This window comes from Heteronotia binoei, chromosome 6 (assembly GCF_032191835.1).
Source record: "Heteronotia binoei isolate CCM8104 ecotype False Entrance Well chromosome 6, APGP_CSIRO_Hbin_v1, whole genome shotgun sequence".
Lineage (NCBI taxonomy): Eukaryota > Metazoa > Chordata > Lepidosauria > Squamata > Gekkonidae > Heteronotia > Heteronotia binoei.
This window is the reverse complement of record NC_083228.1, coordinates 55,159,648-55,176,321: the sequence shown is the minus strand read 5'-3', so window position 1 is coordinate 55,176,321 and position 16,674 is coordinate 55,159,648. Positions and strand designations below refer to the sequence as shown.

General features: G+C 40.7%; 1 protein-coding gene across 9 annotated transcripts in view; it reads left to right on the top strand.

Annotated features, from left to right (window-relative positions):
- The window catches only part of TACC2 (transforming acidic coiled-coil containing protein 2), a 211,028-nt gene that overhangs the window by 83,469 nt on the left and 110,885 nt on the right, over positions 1 to 16,674 (top strand). For all 9 annotated transcript variants that reach the window (XM_060241487.1, XM_060241490.1, XM_060241486.1 and 6 more), the window contains one exon: positions 11,375 to 11,515. In XM_060241487.1, coding sequence (XP_060097470.1) covers positions 11,375 to 11,515 — 141 coding nt within the window. The remainder of the gene's footprint in view (positions 1 to 11,374; positions 11,516 to 16,674) is intronic.

Sequence of the window (16,674 nt, the reverse complement as noted above, 5' to 3'; positions counted from 1 at the left end):
TTTGGTTTGCCTTGTGGCAATGTTGTTAGATCCCCAATTACTCTAAACAATTGTGCTGGGCGTGAATTTGCAGATGCAATCTTGGCTGCAAAGTATTCTTTCTTTGCAGCCTTGACTGCCATCTCATATGACTTCATAAACGTTCTATAGGATGTTCTCGTCGCTTCGTCCCGAGTATGCCTCCACCGCCTCTCTAGTCGTCTGAGCCCTTGTTTCAGCTGGCGTAGCTCCAAGGTATACCATGGGGCCAGCCTCACACGAGGGCGCAGAGGGCGCCGGGGTGCAATTTCATCGATAGCCCTGGATAGTTGGCCCTGCCAAACTTCCACCAGGTCATCGAGGGAATTGCCAGTGGGCCAGGGATCCCTCAGGGCTGTTTGGAACCGTTCCGGGTCCATCAAGCCCCGAGGGCGAGCCAAAATAGGCTCTCCGCCCATACAGGGTTGAGGCGACATCTCCATACGGGCCTTAAGGGCTAGGTGATCCGACCATGGAACCGCTTATTCAGCTCTTCAGTTTTCAATTCTATTTTGCCACTTTGTATTTTTAATAGTTGATTGTATGACAATCACTTTTCTTCACCCATCTCAGCTGTTATTTTTATTACTTCTGCTGGCACTATCCATAACGGTCTTCTCTCATCCCCATACTTCTTATATATCATCCAAGTATTTAGCAAATTATTTCTTATATAATGGTGAGAGAAAAAAAACATCCATCTTTTTCCCCCATAGTACATATAAGCGTGCCAGCCAAATTTATTTCCATGACCTTCCAATGCTAAAAGTTTTTTGTTTAACAGCGCCACCCATTCTTTTATCTACACTAAACAAACTGCTTCATGATATAGTTTTAAATCTGGTAATTGGAATCCTCCTCTCTCTTTTGCATCTGTTAAAATTTTCATTTTGATCCTTGGTTTCTTCCCAGACCACACAAACTCTGAAATTTTTCTTTGCCATTTATTAAATTGTTTACTGTCTTTCACAATCGGAATAGTTTGAAACAAAGACATTATTCTTGGCAAAATATTCATCTTAATTGCAGCTATTCTGCCAAGCAATGACAAATTAAGTTTATTCCATTTCATCATATCTTCATTCATTTTACGCCATAGCTTCTCATAACTGTTTTTAAACAAATCAATATTCTTCATTGTTATCTCCACACCCAAATATTTTACTTTAGAGGTAATTTCACATCCCATTATCTTCTGCAGTTCCTTTTGTTTGCTTACTTGCATATTTTTACATAGAAGTTTTGATTTTTCTTTATTAATATAAAGTCCTGCCAGTTCTCCATAATCTTGTATTTTAACTAACAAGAAAGGTGTTACTTGTATGGGATTTTCATTTATAAACATTATATCATCTGCAAATGCCCTATATTTGTAAGTCAAGCCTTTTACTTTTAATCCTTCTATTTCTTTGTCTTCTTGGATTTGCATCAGTAAAATTTCTAGAGTCATTATAAACAACAGTGGGGAAAGCGGACAGCCTTGTCTTGTATCTTTGCTAATTGTCATATCTTCTGTAAGATCTGCATTTATACATAGCCTTGCACATTGTTCAGTGTATATTGCTTTTATCATCCTTATAAAGTTTTCCCCCAACTCCATTTTCTCCATTATTGCAAACATAAAGTCCCAGTTTAAATTATCAAATGCTTTCTCTGCATCCGCAAAGAATAATGCAACCTCCTTTTCTGGATGCCTTTCATAATATTCCACGATATTTACAACAGTTCTAATATTGTCTCTTATTTGCCTTTGGGGAAGAAACCCCGCTTGATCCTCCTTTATAAAATTAATCAAATGATGTTTAAGCCGTTCTGCCAATATTCTTGTATATATTTTATAATCATTGTTTAATAGTGAAATTGGTCTATAATTTTTTACATTCATGATATCTCTATTTTCTTTTGGAATCAACGAAATAACAGCTTCTTTCCATGTATTTGGTATTTTCCCTTTTTTTTCTTATAATGTTCATCAATTTCTGAAGTTTCGGTATTAATTCCTCTTTGAAGATTTTATAAAATTTAACTGTATATCCATCTGGCCCAGGTGCCTTTCCATTTTTCATTGCATTAATCACTGCTTCAATTTCTATTTTTTCAATTGGATCATTCAAAACTTTTTTCATACTTTCTGTTAAGGGTGCTATTTTAATATTTTGTAAATACGTTTCCATGTTTTCTTTATTTTAACACCCTTACATAATTTGGTATAATACTTAAAGAATTCTCTTTTTATTCCTTCCTGATCTACCAACTCTCTTCCATCAACCACAATTTTATTAATAATTTTACTTTCTCTCTTTTTTTCAGTTGCCAGGCCAAATACTTTCCAGGTTGATTTGCTCCCTCAAAAGATTTCTGCTGTAATCTTTTCAGATTACATTGTAGTTCTTTATTTAACAAATGCTTCATTTGTGTTTGTAATATTGTAATCTCCCTCATAATTTTCTTTTTCCCTGGTCTTTTTCTCAGTTCACCTTCTTTTTTCTTTATTTCATTTTGAATGTCCAACATCTGTTTTTCTTTTGCCGTCTTGTCTTTATTATTCAATGTGATCAATGTTCCTCTCATTACTGCTTTTAAGCATCCCACACCGTCTGAAAATCTATATCTTTGTCATTTATTTGGAAGAAAACTTTAGTTTCATTTTCTAGAGATGTCACTATTTCTTTATTCTGTAGTAAATCCTCTGTAGTTATCCAGATCAACACCTGTCTTGTGTAGCTTTAGATGTTTAGCAGTTTCAAAGAAGATTAGCATCCTGTCAAGCTTATGTCAAATAAATGACTCTGGAAACTTCTGCAGATGATGAAAATGCAACTCATCTCTGGAGACCCCTCAAAGCTTCAAAGGAGCCCCCCCCCCCGGGACTCCCTTTTAGCCAAGGTAAATCTTCTCAAAGTTTCCTGTGCATATCTTGGACTGATCTCTGACTGAGAAAAGTAGGCAGTAGGCATTAATTTTCCTTCCACTTCCCCGAACAGAAGTTCCAGCCTGCTCCCCTTCTGAGAAGCAGTTCAGCTCGGCATTTTCCAACCCCGGAAGTCCCTGTTGGATAATATCTGTAGTATTCTTAGTAAGAAATTAATTTCCCTCTTTTCAAGATGTTCTTCTTTTGATTTTGGCATTGAGAGATGCTTGACTTTCCCTTTTTTAAAAACCAAGTTTCTAACTCAAGTTTCTTGCCCATTCCTCATCATTCACCCATCTCACCTGTTTCATTGACTCTGACCTGGATAGCCCAGGCTAGCCAGATCTTGGGAGCTAAGCAGGGGCAACCTTGACTAGTATTTGGAAGGGCAGGCTCCAAGGAGTACCAGGAAGGTGATGTGGAGGCATGCAATGGCAAACCCATCTCTTGCCTTAAAAACAGGTCTAGCTTGTCAACTAGTGGTGTTGTTGTACATAATGTTAAAAGAGCAAAAACTTCTGGCTGCCAGAGCATTTTAGGATTTCCTGGCTATTCTATGCAAAATGCCATATGATAATTAATTTAAGCAGTTTCATTATTGAAAACAAGTTCTATATTTGAAAATTATTCCTTAATGTGTGGAACTACTAACCTCTGTTTATAACATAATTGTTGCACCTTACCACTGATATTTATATAAAATAAACCAGCTTTTTACTGTGCATTTTTATAAATCAACTCTCCTGACTGCTGCATGTAACAGCAACAGTCTGTGATTTAGCCAAGCGAGACCTGATAGTTTTATAACTGAGTTTGAGAGAATTAAGTTCCAAAACCTAAATATTATTTCATTATATAGCTGTACATTTAAATGCCATAGATTAATAATTGAACCTCTCTGTTTAACCTACCATAGGGAGAAATGATCAACAGATATCCTAATACTATAACTTTCACACCAGCACTTAGTACAAAAAGCAACCCTCATGCTCCTGAAGCAGGCACACAATCCTAATCTTAATTTTCACAAATACCCATGCTTTGAGTCCAATGATTTTACACCACAAGACGGCTTTTCTTGGGCAATAACAGCCCTGCCCCTTTTGCTGCAGGACTTACAGTGAGCTTCTATTCTACAGCAGCTAAAATGCATGGTTTTGTTAACATTTCATGAGTCTAAAACAAGGCAATGCAGGGGAAAGCAGGAAATACCAATAGGATCTATATGTTCAGCATATATTTGATACAACACAATCAACACTGTATTGTTACAGAGATTGTAATTCCTCCTCCTTGCAATGTATAGCCATTTGAAACACTCTCAGTAAGGTATAGCAAAAATAATAAATGCACAGATGCAGCATTTATCTCTGTACTGGTTGCATAACAGATGCCCATGTCTTTAGTAAAGGATTGGTTGGAAGCTCTGTGTGTCCCCAAGAGTGACAAAGTATTTGTTGTAACAGCAAAAGAGAGAAGGGCACAGACTAGGATGCCCATATACTGGTAATCAAGTATTGTCAGCCATTAGCATTTTGCCATTTATTTGATTTGATTTTTATTTATTTTACATCATTCATTTCTTTCATATTGATTTATTGCCTTTCATCTCAAAAGGTAGCCAAAGCAGCTTACATTGTTCTCTCCTCCATTTTATCCTCTCAATAGCCTCGTGAGGTAGGTTAGGTTGAGAGTATGTGAGTGGCCCGAGGTCACCCTGCAAGCTTGCATGGCAAACCTGGGTCTCCCAGACTGTAGTCCAGTCTTCTAACCACTACACCTTGTTAGCTCTCAATCAAGATATTTGCCTGACACAAGAGGTCATACAACAGAAAATGAATAGCCTGCCAGTTGAAGTTGTAGGTGCTTCACCATCTTTGCTGAGATGGGTAAGTAGCAGGGAAACGGGGTTTTCCATTGAGGTGTGGAAGCTTTGGAATTGCCTCCCCAAGAAGGTTCATCTAGCCCCAACATGCAGACTTTTAAATAGCATTGAGAGAATTTCATAAGTCTGTTGACTGAGTTTTTGACAGATTCAGATAGATGCATTTTAAAATCTCCCTCTGTGATAAAACAGCACATAATCTGCCTCAGCTTGCTGAAGGAGATGAATTTGAATGATATTTAGGCTTCTCTTTAGGAAGATCCTGCTAGCTTGTTAGCAGCAGCTGAAAACTATCTAGGGTGAGTTTTCTCCTCTCCTCTTGTTGCAGGTACTTAGCCTGGTTGTAGTGTGAGGCATAACAAACAACAACTTTGTTGACTGGTTGTAGCGTGAGGTATCAGTCCTTGGCTCTTAACCTATAGCTCACAGCCAAGGGCTGGCATTAGCCAGCCATGTGAATCAGGGCATGCTTAGGATGTGTCTGTTCCATTTACTTAAAGTATATTTGCTTTGTTTATTTTGTATTTTGGAAATCTCTGTAAATCACTTTGGATCTCTTTGTAAAGAAAGCAGTATATAAATGCTAATAATAGTAATATTAACAGCACCAACAATCTTTTGAAGAAAGATATGATAAGCTTCTCAGAGGCATCTGGTTGAGACTCTGTCTAGAAATTGTGTTGCCTGGAGATCTCCCACTATTACAACTGATCTAGAGATTACAAATATCAGTGTCCCTCGAAGAAGTGGTTGCTTTGGAGGCTGGACTGTATTGCATTGTACCCTGCTGAGGTCCCTCCTGCCCTCCCCAGGCTCCAGCGCCTCAATTTTCCAGGTATTTCCAAACCCAAAGCTGGCAACCCTATCTAATCCTGCATTCACCACTCATTTCAAGGTATTCTGTAAGGGCACAATTAGATGGCCATTTTAGCATCAGAATTCTTTTGCTTTAAAAATGTTTGTGGGCTCATTCCTGCTGTGGATGATAGTCTGGGAAAGGGATTCCCCCACAATTGCAATTTTTAAGAGCCCTGGGGCATTTAGGGTATTAAAAAATGTCATGGGGTAGGGTTGCTAACCTTCAGGTGGTGGCTGGTGATCCCCTAGAATTTCAACTGATGTCCAGGTTATAAAGGTCAGTTTTCCTGGAGATAGCCTGCTGAGGTCCCTCCCCTCCCCAAACCCCACCGTCTCTGGGATCCCCTCTCCAAATCTCCAGGTATTTCCCAATCTAGAGCTGGCAACCCTACATGAGGGGGCAGGAGCCCCTCCACCCACACCACAGTCCTGAGCAGGATTGGATTCTCACAGCATTTTTAAATTATAGAGAATTCCAGCAGTAAAATGGCTGGGCATCCCCAGGGATTCCATCTAGCTATCTAATTCCCAAATGTGCCCCCTGTGGAGAAACGCCATTTTAGTCAATGTTGGTGCTTTATTGGGAGGGAAAACATGAAACTCCTAAGCAGGCTTTGGCCTAGCCTCCCTCCAAACCCCCGCTCCCTTCCAGAGCCAAACCAACAACGCTAGGGGGAAAGTCTCCTAGAGAGGCAGGAAGTTCTTTTGTTCTTGGGATTGGAGTTAGCAGGAAGAGAAGGCAGTTTGCAACTGGCGCTCAAGGGAGCATGTGGTGGACATGGGGGCTCCTGCCTGTGAGGCCCCCAGGCAGTCAGACCAAGTAAGTCATCCCCAAGGCGGGGCAAGTTTAGACCAGGGACAGTAGGATGCGTTTATAACACCTTTCCTTTGTCATGCTGTTTGCTGTGCGGGTGCTGTGCTGTGCTAACTTTTTATATGCAACTGTTTTTGTTTTGTTTTTCTTTCCCTTTCTTTTTCTCTTGTAAATAAATATTTTTTCTGTTTTGAATGCTGGCAGTCAAACTCTGTACCACATAGATCCCCAACCGCCTTAGACCACGCTGCTTTATAAAGGGGGCCCCGGGGAAGGGGGAAAGCATGCAGTTGGATAAGGTGCCAGTCCTCCAGAGGTGCCCCAAAGAAGTGCTGAGGTCTCTGTGAAACCCAAGTACAGGGTGGCAGAGGACCTTGAGGCCTGGCCTCATAGCTGGAGAGGGGGATTGGGAGTCCTGTTCCTCTCAATCTGAACCCCTAGACTGAGCAGGTGGTGGCAGCGAGCCCAAGTGGCAGGAGGAGAAATAGCTCCCTCCAGGAGTTGGCGACTCAATAGGGTGCTGACGGGACCGGGTCTGAAGGCAGAATCGGGCCGGTTCCATCACACCCCCTATTCACGAATACTTATATCTGCAGATAGGGGCCACTCTTGCACCAAACAGATGTTTCAGCAAAGATGGGGGACTCCCTAGGTTTGCAGATAAATCTGACTTTTAAAAAATTGGGTAGTTTTCGATTTCCCCCCAAAATAAAAGCACATAAACAGTGCACTTGCTTTTTATAGTCCCAGCGGTGGTGAGGGCTGCTGCTGCAGTGGCATAGCTTAGGAGTTGCTTGCCAGGTCTGGCCTGCCTGGAGCTAAATCAGGCAAGCCACCGAGGACAGTGGTGGTGGTGGGGAGCAGTGGGAGTGAACCATAGAGGTGTGGTGAATTCCTAGAGTGTTGTAATGTTACTTTTGGATGCAACCAGAAGTTATGTCATGACATCACACAATGTCATGTTTCACCCCCACCTGGGGCTGGCCCTAGAATGCTGGCGCACCGTAGGCAAGGCTAAATTCTGGCAGCCCCATTTGCACTGACAATGTCACTGTGAAACATCGGTGCCCCCAGAATGCTGGCCTCTAGGCAATCACCTAGTTTGCCTAGTGGCAGGGCTGGCCTCACTTCCACCCCCATTTTTGCTCCTGCTTCAGTGAACCACAAAGGCAGGATCTGGGAGCCAAGACTGCCTGCTACTATGGGCAATTTGGTAAACCTAGGCTATAAACCTAAGCCTAGTCTACGGGTACTACTGAGAACCAGGTTGAGACATTTTAAGAGAACAAACCTAATCAAGTATAATCAGAATCATACTCAAGTCTATTCAGTAGAGCATACTCCAAAGAAAGTGTATTTATGCTAGTAGTGAAAGTCTCCTTAGCCTTTTTAAATCTTCTGCAGCAATGGATATTTTATTCTGCTCTGTTTGATATTTAATTTGAACTTGCTGATTTTGTCTGGATACCGCTGTTTTAAAGGTTTTCTCTCTCCTGTAGCCGTGTTTGAACATTTTAACTCTTGCTCTTTAATTAGTTTTTACAGGTTCCCTGTGTTTATCACAGATTTTTACATCTGCTCTCTTGCTGGTTTTTTTTTAAGATGTTAATAAATAAGAACATAAGAGAAGCCATGTTGGATCAGGCCAATGGCCCATCCAATTCAACACTCTGTGCCACACATACACACACACACACACACACTGTGGCTAATAGCCACTGATGGACCTCTGCTCCATATTTTTATCCAATCCGCTCTTGAAGCTGGCTATGCTTGTAGCCGCCACCACCTCCTGTGGAGGTGAATTCCACATGTTAATCACCCTTTGGGTGAAGAAGTACTTCCTTTTATCTGTTTTAAACTGACTGCTCAGCAATTTCATTGAATGCCCATGAGTTTTTGTATTGTGAGAAAGGGAGAAAAGTACTTCTTTCTCTACTTTCTCCATCCCATGCATAATCTTGTAAACCTCTATCATGCCACCCCGCAGTCGACGTTTCCCCAGGCGAAAGAACCCCGAGCGTTTTAACCTTTCCTCATAGGGAAGGTGTTCCAAAACTTTAATCGTTCTAGTTGCCCTTTTCTGCACTTTTTCCAATGCTATAATATCCTTTTTGAGGTGTGGTGACCAGAATTGTATACAGTATTCCAAATGAGACCACACGATCAATTTATACAGGGGCATTATGATACTGGCTGATTTTGTTTTCAATTCCCTTCCTAATAATTCCCAGCATGGCGTTGGTCTTTTTTATTGCAATTGCACACTGTTTTGACATTTTCAGTGAGTTATCTACCACGGCAAGATCTCTCTCTTGGTCAGTCTCTGCCAGTTCACACCCCATCAACCCATCAGGACCTCATGACTACATTTCCCCACATCATTGGTGCCATCATGCACCACGACCACTGGCTCCTCCCCAGCACTGTTTATTAGTCTTTTTACAACATACGTAATGTCCGCTACCTTCGCACCAGGCATGCAAGTCACCATAGGGTCAGTACGCAGTTTTGCCACCCAGCTGTCTACTTGCCTAAGGATCGAATCAAGACCCCCCCCCCCTCTCTTGCTGCCCAGGGATGGTTCCTTGGTGTGAAAGGATACCTGCTCACCAACTGAAGAAGAGGTCCTTTCTGAGGGCACATTCCCCTTATCCTCAGCACGGTGCCCTGTTCCCTCTTGACCCTCATGCTCCCTGGCAGCAATGGGGCTGCCGTGTTCAGAGTGGGGCTCATCTAATACATCCCCGAGAGTCTTCTCCGAGTGCCTAACTGACTGTCTCTGCTTATCCAGGTCAGTCACCTTGGCCTCAAGGGTACGAACTCGTTCCCTGAGAACCAGGAGCTCCTTGCATCGAGCACACACCCAAGACTTCTGTCCTGTGGGCAGACAGTCTTACATGTGACACTCAGTGCAAAACACTGGAAAGCCCCCACCCCCCTGCTGGCATTCTACCTTCATGATAGCTTTTAAAAAATATACAGTCCCCTTTTAAATCCTGTTTGTTTATGTGGCTCTACTTCTGGAGGGTCTACTTACCTTATTGGGAACTCAAGGAAAATAGGAATCTGGGTTCCTGGTCCTTTCACAGCCCCCAGGCTAAGAGCCACAGGCCAAGAGCCCTTTAGCTCTCGTCCTTTGGCTCACGTCAAAGGCTCGCGCCTCTGGCAAGGCGCAGCTTAATAATGCAAAGAGGGTGGGGCCTCAATCTGCCCCATGAACACAGCCACTCCTAATCAATCAGCAACAATTACCTTCAGCCCACTCAAACCAAACAAACAGCAGTTCCCCAGCAACCACAAACTCAGAATTTTATTGCAAAATTTATTTATTATAAATATTGTTTATATTTCTTGTGTTTTTAACTACTGTTTGGACCTACTCTGAAAATTCGTACATTAATGGAGCAGGATATAAATGTCTTTAAATAAATAAATGATTATTAGATTAGTTGCCAGTAAAACAAGCCAAACTTTATGGCTATGTGTCATGTATAGGGTAGTACATATATTATCAGTCTTGCAACTTTATCCATTGGCTTTGATTGAATTCTGCAACAAATGAAATATAAGTTTTTTTTCTCTTCCCCTTCCCCCCAGATTCCTAGGTCATTTGTAATGACAAACAAGGAGAGTTTTTTAGGAGGGAAGACTCAATAGAATTTTATGGTGGCACTTGGTTTGCACTTGCACATTAACATGCAACCCTTCTGGAATCTGTCCATATTTGAATGTCATCTTTGTTCTCAAAGTACTTTCCCAATTCAAACAGTTCTGAAGTTTGGTGAATGTAAATGATTCTTTGTACTCTCTTACTAGAGCAATTTGGAGCCTGACAATGGCATATGCAGTTTTTTTTGTTTTCACTGTTTTCACTTTTTGTAACTCTACAGTGACTGGAGTATGATGAGAGAAAATTAAAAGTGCTGTTTGCTTTCTGGTCAATAGAGGGCACTCCTATAACAAAAATGCACATACGTTATTTTTGCTGTATGTAGATCCTGGTGGGCAGCCTGTTGGTCTGAAGCAGTAGAACAAAGTGGGAGTCCATTGGTATATTAAAGGTGAACAGACTTTTATTCAAAGTGTGAGCTTTTGTATGCGTGCACACTTCCACAGACAAAGTGAAATGAAATTTAACAGTCCATATATATAAGGCAGAGGAATTGGTCTTAAAGGTACCACCAGATTCCCACTTTGTTCTATTGCTGTATGCATTCATCTCTTCAATAACAGACCATTTAAAATATGCTTTATACTAAGGTATCAGAATAAAAGCCTCATTCCACCTCTTGTAGGATATATAGTGTTGGTAGGTGAATGAAAAGTGTTTTGAAAATAATCATGCTGTTTTGTGTTGTACTGAAGTCAGAAAAGTTTAGTAGTAATTGTAGTAGAATAGCTACCATCTAAAATTCTTTAGAATTCAATATCTTCTTAAAGTAAATTTCTATAAACAAAGTTCCTGTTTCTCCACACTCTTGATAATCTAGATGATTTGAGAATCCAGTGAGGCATAGGGTTGCCATTCTTCAAGTAAGCCATGCAGATTTCCTGGAATTAACAGTGATCTACAGAGATCAGTTCCCATGGACCAAATGGTACAGAGATCAGTTCCATTTGAGCAAATGGATTCCTTGGAAGGTGGATTCCATGACATTATACTTTGCTGAAGTCCCTCATGTCCCCAAGTTTCTTATGTCCCCAAATTCCATTTCCCAGTTCAGAATTAGCAACCGTAGGCATCACCATGTTCATTCAAATTAAACTCGGTCCCATGATTAGTTGAGAGACAGTATTTTGTCTGCTTTGTGGAAACTTTCAAATACAACTGAAATGTGTTACAGGTGTTACTAAGTAAAAAACACTGGCTGAATTTATTTTGCAGTATTTCCAAGCCTGATGGTTGCCAAGAAATTGACCATGCCATCACATCTTTCCCCAACCAAAGATCTTTGACTTCAGAACCAGTCCCTGATGTGGAACTACCTGCTCAAGGAAGTGGGAGTCTAACAGAAGAAAGAAAGAGGTATTAAATTTTCTAAAGGAACTCCCTTTGAATATCTTGGTTTTGGTATGAGTCTTTCATTAGTGATGTATTTACAAATGTTGGCATGGATTGGTCATAAAAGTATCTCGTCAGTAGATTTTGGGAGCATTATACATCCTTTCCCAAAGTGATAGATGAAGGGTGCCGTCTAGAACTGTGCCCATGAATCATTCTAGTTGGCTTATTACTAAAGCCTTGATTCTAAAAATTGTTATAGGAGAACATTTTATTTAGTGCAGAAGAACAAACAAAACTGTGTGTTGGTTTTACAGAAGTGTTGGTTTTCTTCTGCTGTGACAAACTTGATAAAAAAGCAAGCTTAAAGGCGTGTTTTTCTTCTACTTCAGTGTAAGAAGACAATTTGCATTTCAGAATGAAAGTGCTATGGGTTTCCTTTTGATAGTTTTCAGTTGATGTGAAAATCAGTATGACTTCAAAATTGTACCAACTGCTTCTGCTGATGAAATCTGACTTTTAATTTTTGAAGCTGTTTTGTTGTTATAATATTGAATGCTCTTTGCGTTAGCCTTGCTGGGGAACAAAATCTTATTTAAGAGCAACTGTAAAATTTGCAATTTTAAAAACTGCCTCACACATAAAAGAAATTATTCCTTTTCTATAACATTCTCTTATATTGCGCAGTTAGTAGCAGCATAATTGCTAATTTGCATTTAGCCATTAAAATTCACACAACAGATCTTTAATTGATTAATAGCTTTGCTAGCTGTATACTATGGCTCACATAGAATTTGTTTCCTAAATCGTCTTAGCTAACAAATTACTGTGGATAAATAGGAGAAAGCACCTGAGACCCCAGTGTTATATATTACATTGGTTGCAGAAGTGGCCATTGATTTTCTTTCTGTGGACCTTTCTGTGGCCATTGGTTTTCTTTCTGTGGACCTTTGTTCCTGTGATCATAGAAGCCAGCTATTAATCATGATGTATCAAAAAATGTTAAAAATAATTTTAAATCAAATCATTTTGGTTTTATTTGCAGCTTTCCATCTTATTTATTTGAAGCAGAAATGAGCCTCATGGTCACATCTGTGTCAGGTGCACAAAGCTCAATATTGGTCTTCATGCTTATTAACAGCTCTTTGACTTATGAATTCACACCTTTATTAATGGAAAGGTCACACACTGGAATTGAGACTATTGAATTGTGCATCCCCTGGAGGATGTCTTCTTCCATCCTAACAATTCAATCTGTTGGCTTGTGGCAACTGCCTTATGTATTACTGGAATCTGCGAGAAATGCATACATCAATCATTTGTCAATTAGTGAAAACAAAAAATCACACAAAACCTCCCATATTATCATTGCTTTCATTTCAGTGCAGGGGAACAGGAGAATGGATGTCTCAGAGTGAATTATATTTTGACATGAGGTGTTGCAGATCAAAGCATCAGTGGCTTGTTTTGGGGATAATCCTCAAGATTCTACATTAGTAGGAACAGAATAGCATCAACATGGGAGTTCTACTGGATTGATCACATTAGTTTTTTATAAAGCAAATTTATTGTTATCTTTCCAGGCTCTTAATCATGATACACTGTCTTCTGTATTTGCTTGATGGGACATGGTTCTGAATTGCTTCAGATTTCTGTTTGTTTGTGAAACAAAAAACGTGTGAACCGAACAAAGATAAAGTGTGATCATGGTCTCAAGAGAGGTGGCAGTTTACTTGCATTTTTAGACGTTAAGTAGCCATCAGACACACTTGAACTGTAATGATTAAAGCAGCATTCTCTCCAGAGAAGTGAGGCACAGCTATCCAGCCTGTTCAAGTTGTTTGTTGCACAGGTTTGCCTGTACAAACATTCACCAGTGCTAGGGAGGCAGAGCTGCTTCCCAGACTTGTTGATACAGTAGGTCAGACTATGCAAAACATATGGATGATTATATTGTAATTCCCAGAAATAGGGTTCATCTCTCTCTCTCTCTCTCTCTCTCTCTCTCTCTCATATCTAAATATAGATACTTTTAATCATAAGCAGTCTAGGAAACTTTTAGACTACAAGTTCTTTCAGGATATAAATTTTTCAATGAAAAAGAGAAACCCATCTAAATCACAATGAGATAATGGTCAGAGCAATAATGGGCTTGGATCCAGACAAGCATATCTGCAAACCCAAGGATTTCCTTCCACACGGGTAGTACAACTTTCCCCTATCCCCCCTCCTGCAGCAACCTGAAATGCCACTCTCTCCTAGACCTGTTTCTGGACTGCTATGGAGTGGGGTGGAGAAGTGCTTTGCAGGCAGAAAGCCTTCTGCCCACAGAAATATTAGTTTGGATCCAAGGCAGAATCTTCTCTGAGTGAATATTTGAGTCTTGTCTTCAATCTGAGTAGTTACTGTTTATAACGTATTGTGTATCTGTGAAGAGGCAAAACTTTGCTGTTACCCATGGGGCTTTCCTAAAGGGCAGCAAAGTCAAATGACTCTTGTACATTCTCAGAAGAAAATTTATATTAGCATTTAATTATCATTTACCCATATAATGAGAATTGCTTTGTAAAGATCCTGCGATTCACAGCAGAGAATGTGAGACTGTATCATGTCCTGTCAAATAAGCAGTACAAAGTAATTGCATGCTAACTGGGTATTTCACATTTAGAGCTGGAATGTGACTAGACTAACCTTTTCTAACCTGCTTGTCATTCTGTAGAGGGAATCCTTATAGCATTTCATTTTTTTTTTTTAGTAGGAGAGTAAAGGTGATATTACAGATGGGTTGGAAGCAGCCACCTCAGTCTCAAATAATTGCATCTATTCCATTTTCAGTTCAAGTAAATTAAATTTATACTAAAGATACATGAGTCCACCCATCACCTGTTAGGTTTAAATGGCTGCCAGCCATTAAATGTGTCAGTTTCGCTTTCCCTTGCTTGAAAGCATAGGGAAGCAAAACAAGCGGGTGAAATGGCTGCCAGCCATTTAACCCTTCCTGGGTGATTCCCCCCTTTCTCCCGGCTGCAGTGAGCTGCAGCTGGGAGAAAGGGGGAACTGAACTTGCTGGTTTGGTTCAGCACCTTTTGGCTTAGTTCAGGTCCAGTTCAAGATTTTTTGGGTTTGTGCCCAATGCCCATCCCTACTCCTGGTAACCATAAAAAGGACTCCAATACCCTTTAATTCTTAGATTCCCATGCTTTGGTTTGTTGAAACAAAACATCCTTCCTCCTGTACTTGGTGAATCTTAACATACATGGGGTCAGTCTTACTGGCAAGAAAGGAAGGCATTTGCCTTTTTGCTCAGTATGCATTATTGTCACTGAATATGGTTTTATACAAAATTTTATTTTTACAGTGATTTTTTTATTTATACAGTGAATCCTGAGAGTCACTCTAAACTCTGATTTTAGTTTGTATCCAACAAAGAGACTTGTCAAAGGTTGCAGTTAACTGAAAGGGACAAAAAAGTACCATAGATAATTAGAGATTTTTATTGGCTTCTATTTTTATCCCCAGAGTCAGAAACGACTGGTACTTGCACAGGGGACCACCTTTACCTTTTTATTTTCATCCATTGCTAGATAAAGTTATGGACATTGTCTCTAAGTTTGCCATAATGGATTGATTTTGATGTACATGTCACTCTAAAGAGATCCAGTTTGGTGTAGTGGTTAAGTGTGCAGACTCTTACCTGGGAAGACTAGATTTGATTCCCCACTCCTCCACTTGCACCTGCTGGAATGGCCTTGGGTTAGCCATAGCTATCTCAGAGGTTGTCCTTGAAAGGGCAGCTGCTGTGAGTCTCTGATTCAGAAAGAAGGGCGGGGTATAAATCTGCAGTCTTCTTTCTTCTTCTTCTAAAGGGCAGATTGACTTGACCAGGACTCAAGGTATTGTTTTTATTTTTTTTATATATATATATATAAAGTAGTATTCAATCAAAAGATGTGTGGTGTTCCTTGTAGTTATAGAAAGTAGAGCACAACTAGTGAATGTCTAGAAAAGCAGCAGAAATTAGTTAGATAATCTGCCCGTTTGAGGCTTGCGTTATTGACAGAAACTTTATATGAAGCGTTAGATGAGTTGATAAAACCTTCCTATTTGTAGTCTTAATCTTCATCCCAGAGTGTGACTAAAGGGGAAACAAGGGGCTAGTGGATCCAAGAACCGCAAGGAACCAGGAAAAAATATTTGCTAAAAGTTACTTTGTACTTCAGCTTTGTCTTCTGTCAGGATCAACTGGAGCCAGGTCTATGTTCAGAGCTGTCTCACCCTCGAGTGGTTTTTTTTTAGTTTTGTATTTTATATGTGCATCTGTGTATGAGACAATGTGAGTGTGTGTGTGTCTGGAAGTCATGGTGACCACTGATGACTGACTTCTACTGGGGGGCTGGAGGATATTCAGAGAGGTGGCTTGAATAAAGCCTGCTCCCGCATCTGATATTTCAAAAAGGTCTCTCATCCAAGTACTTGCCAGAGTCAACCCTGCTTAACTTCCAAGATCTGATGAGATTGGACTTGCCTGGGCTTTCCAGGTCAAGACCAGGGTTGCGTTTTGTTGAGCATGTGACTCAGGATAGAGACTCTGTATAGAGCAAGAGCTGGGGTGGTGGTTTCTTTTCACCCAATTTCCCTAGACTGCTCTGCCAATTATCTATTTCCACATGTTGGGGAATGGGTCTGGCTCATCTTCCCTGCCTGCTCCCAAACTCACCTTTTAAATGCTTCCTGAAAAGAATGTCAATGCTGGGCTTATCCAGTCCTCTCCTCAATCCAGTTCTGGAGTGTGATGGGCCCCTGGGCCAATGGGTACTTGCTTTGGATTGGTGAACTCACTGGCCTTTCCCTCTGAACTTCTTTAAAAGAACTGGCTCTCCTACCTGATCTGCTGTTCCTGCCTCCTTGTCAAAGCTGCCCTGAGTCTCGGTGCCAGACCCCCCGCTCCTGATAGAAACTCAGCTGGGTTGGCTTCTGCTGCTGAACATGCCATTTCAGAGCCAGCTGATCTCTTTCAAGCTGGCTGACTCTTGAGTAGACTCCATCAAGGCCATGTCCTGCTGCTACCTGGCAGATAACTCCCTAATTTTCTAGGCTTGCTGATGCAGTGTGTCTTCAGTGGGGCTTGCAGTCCCTAGGGTTAAGTGTGGGGGCAAAGGTGCCAACCCCGAACATCTTCTTTG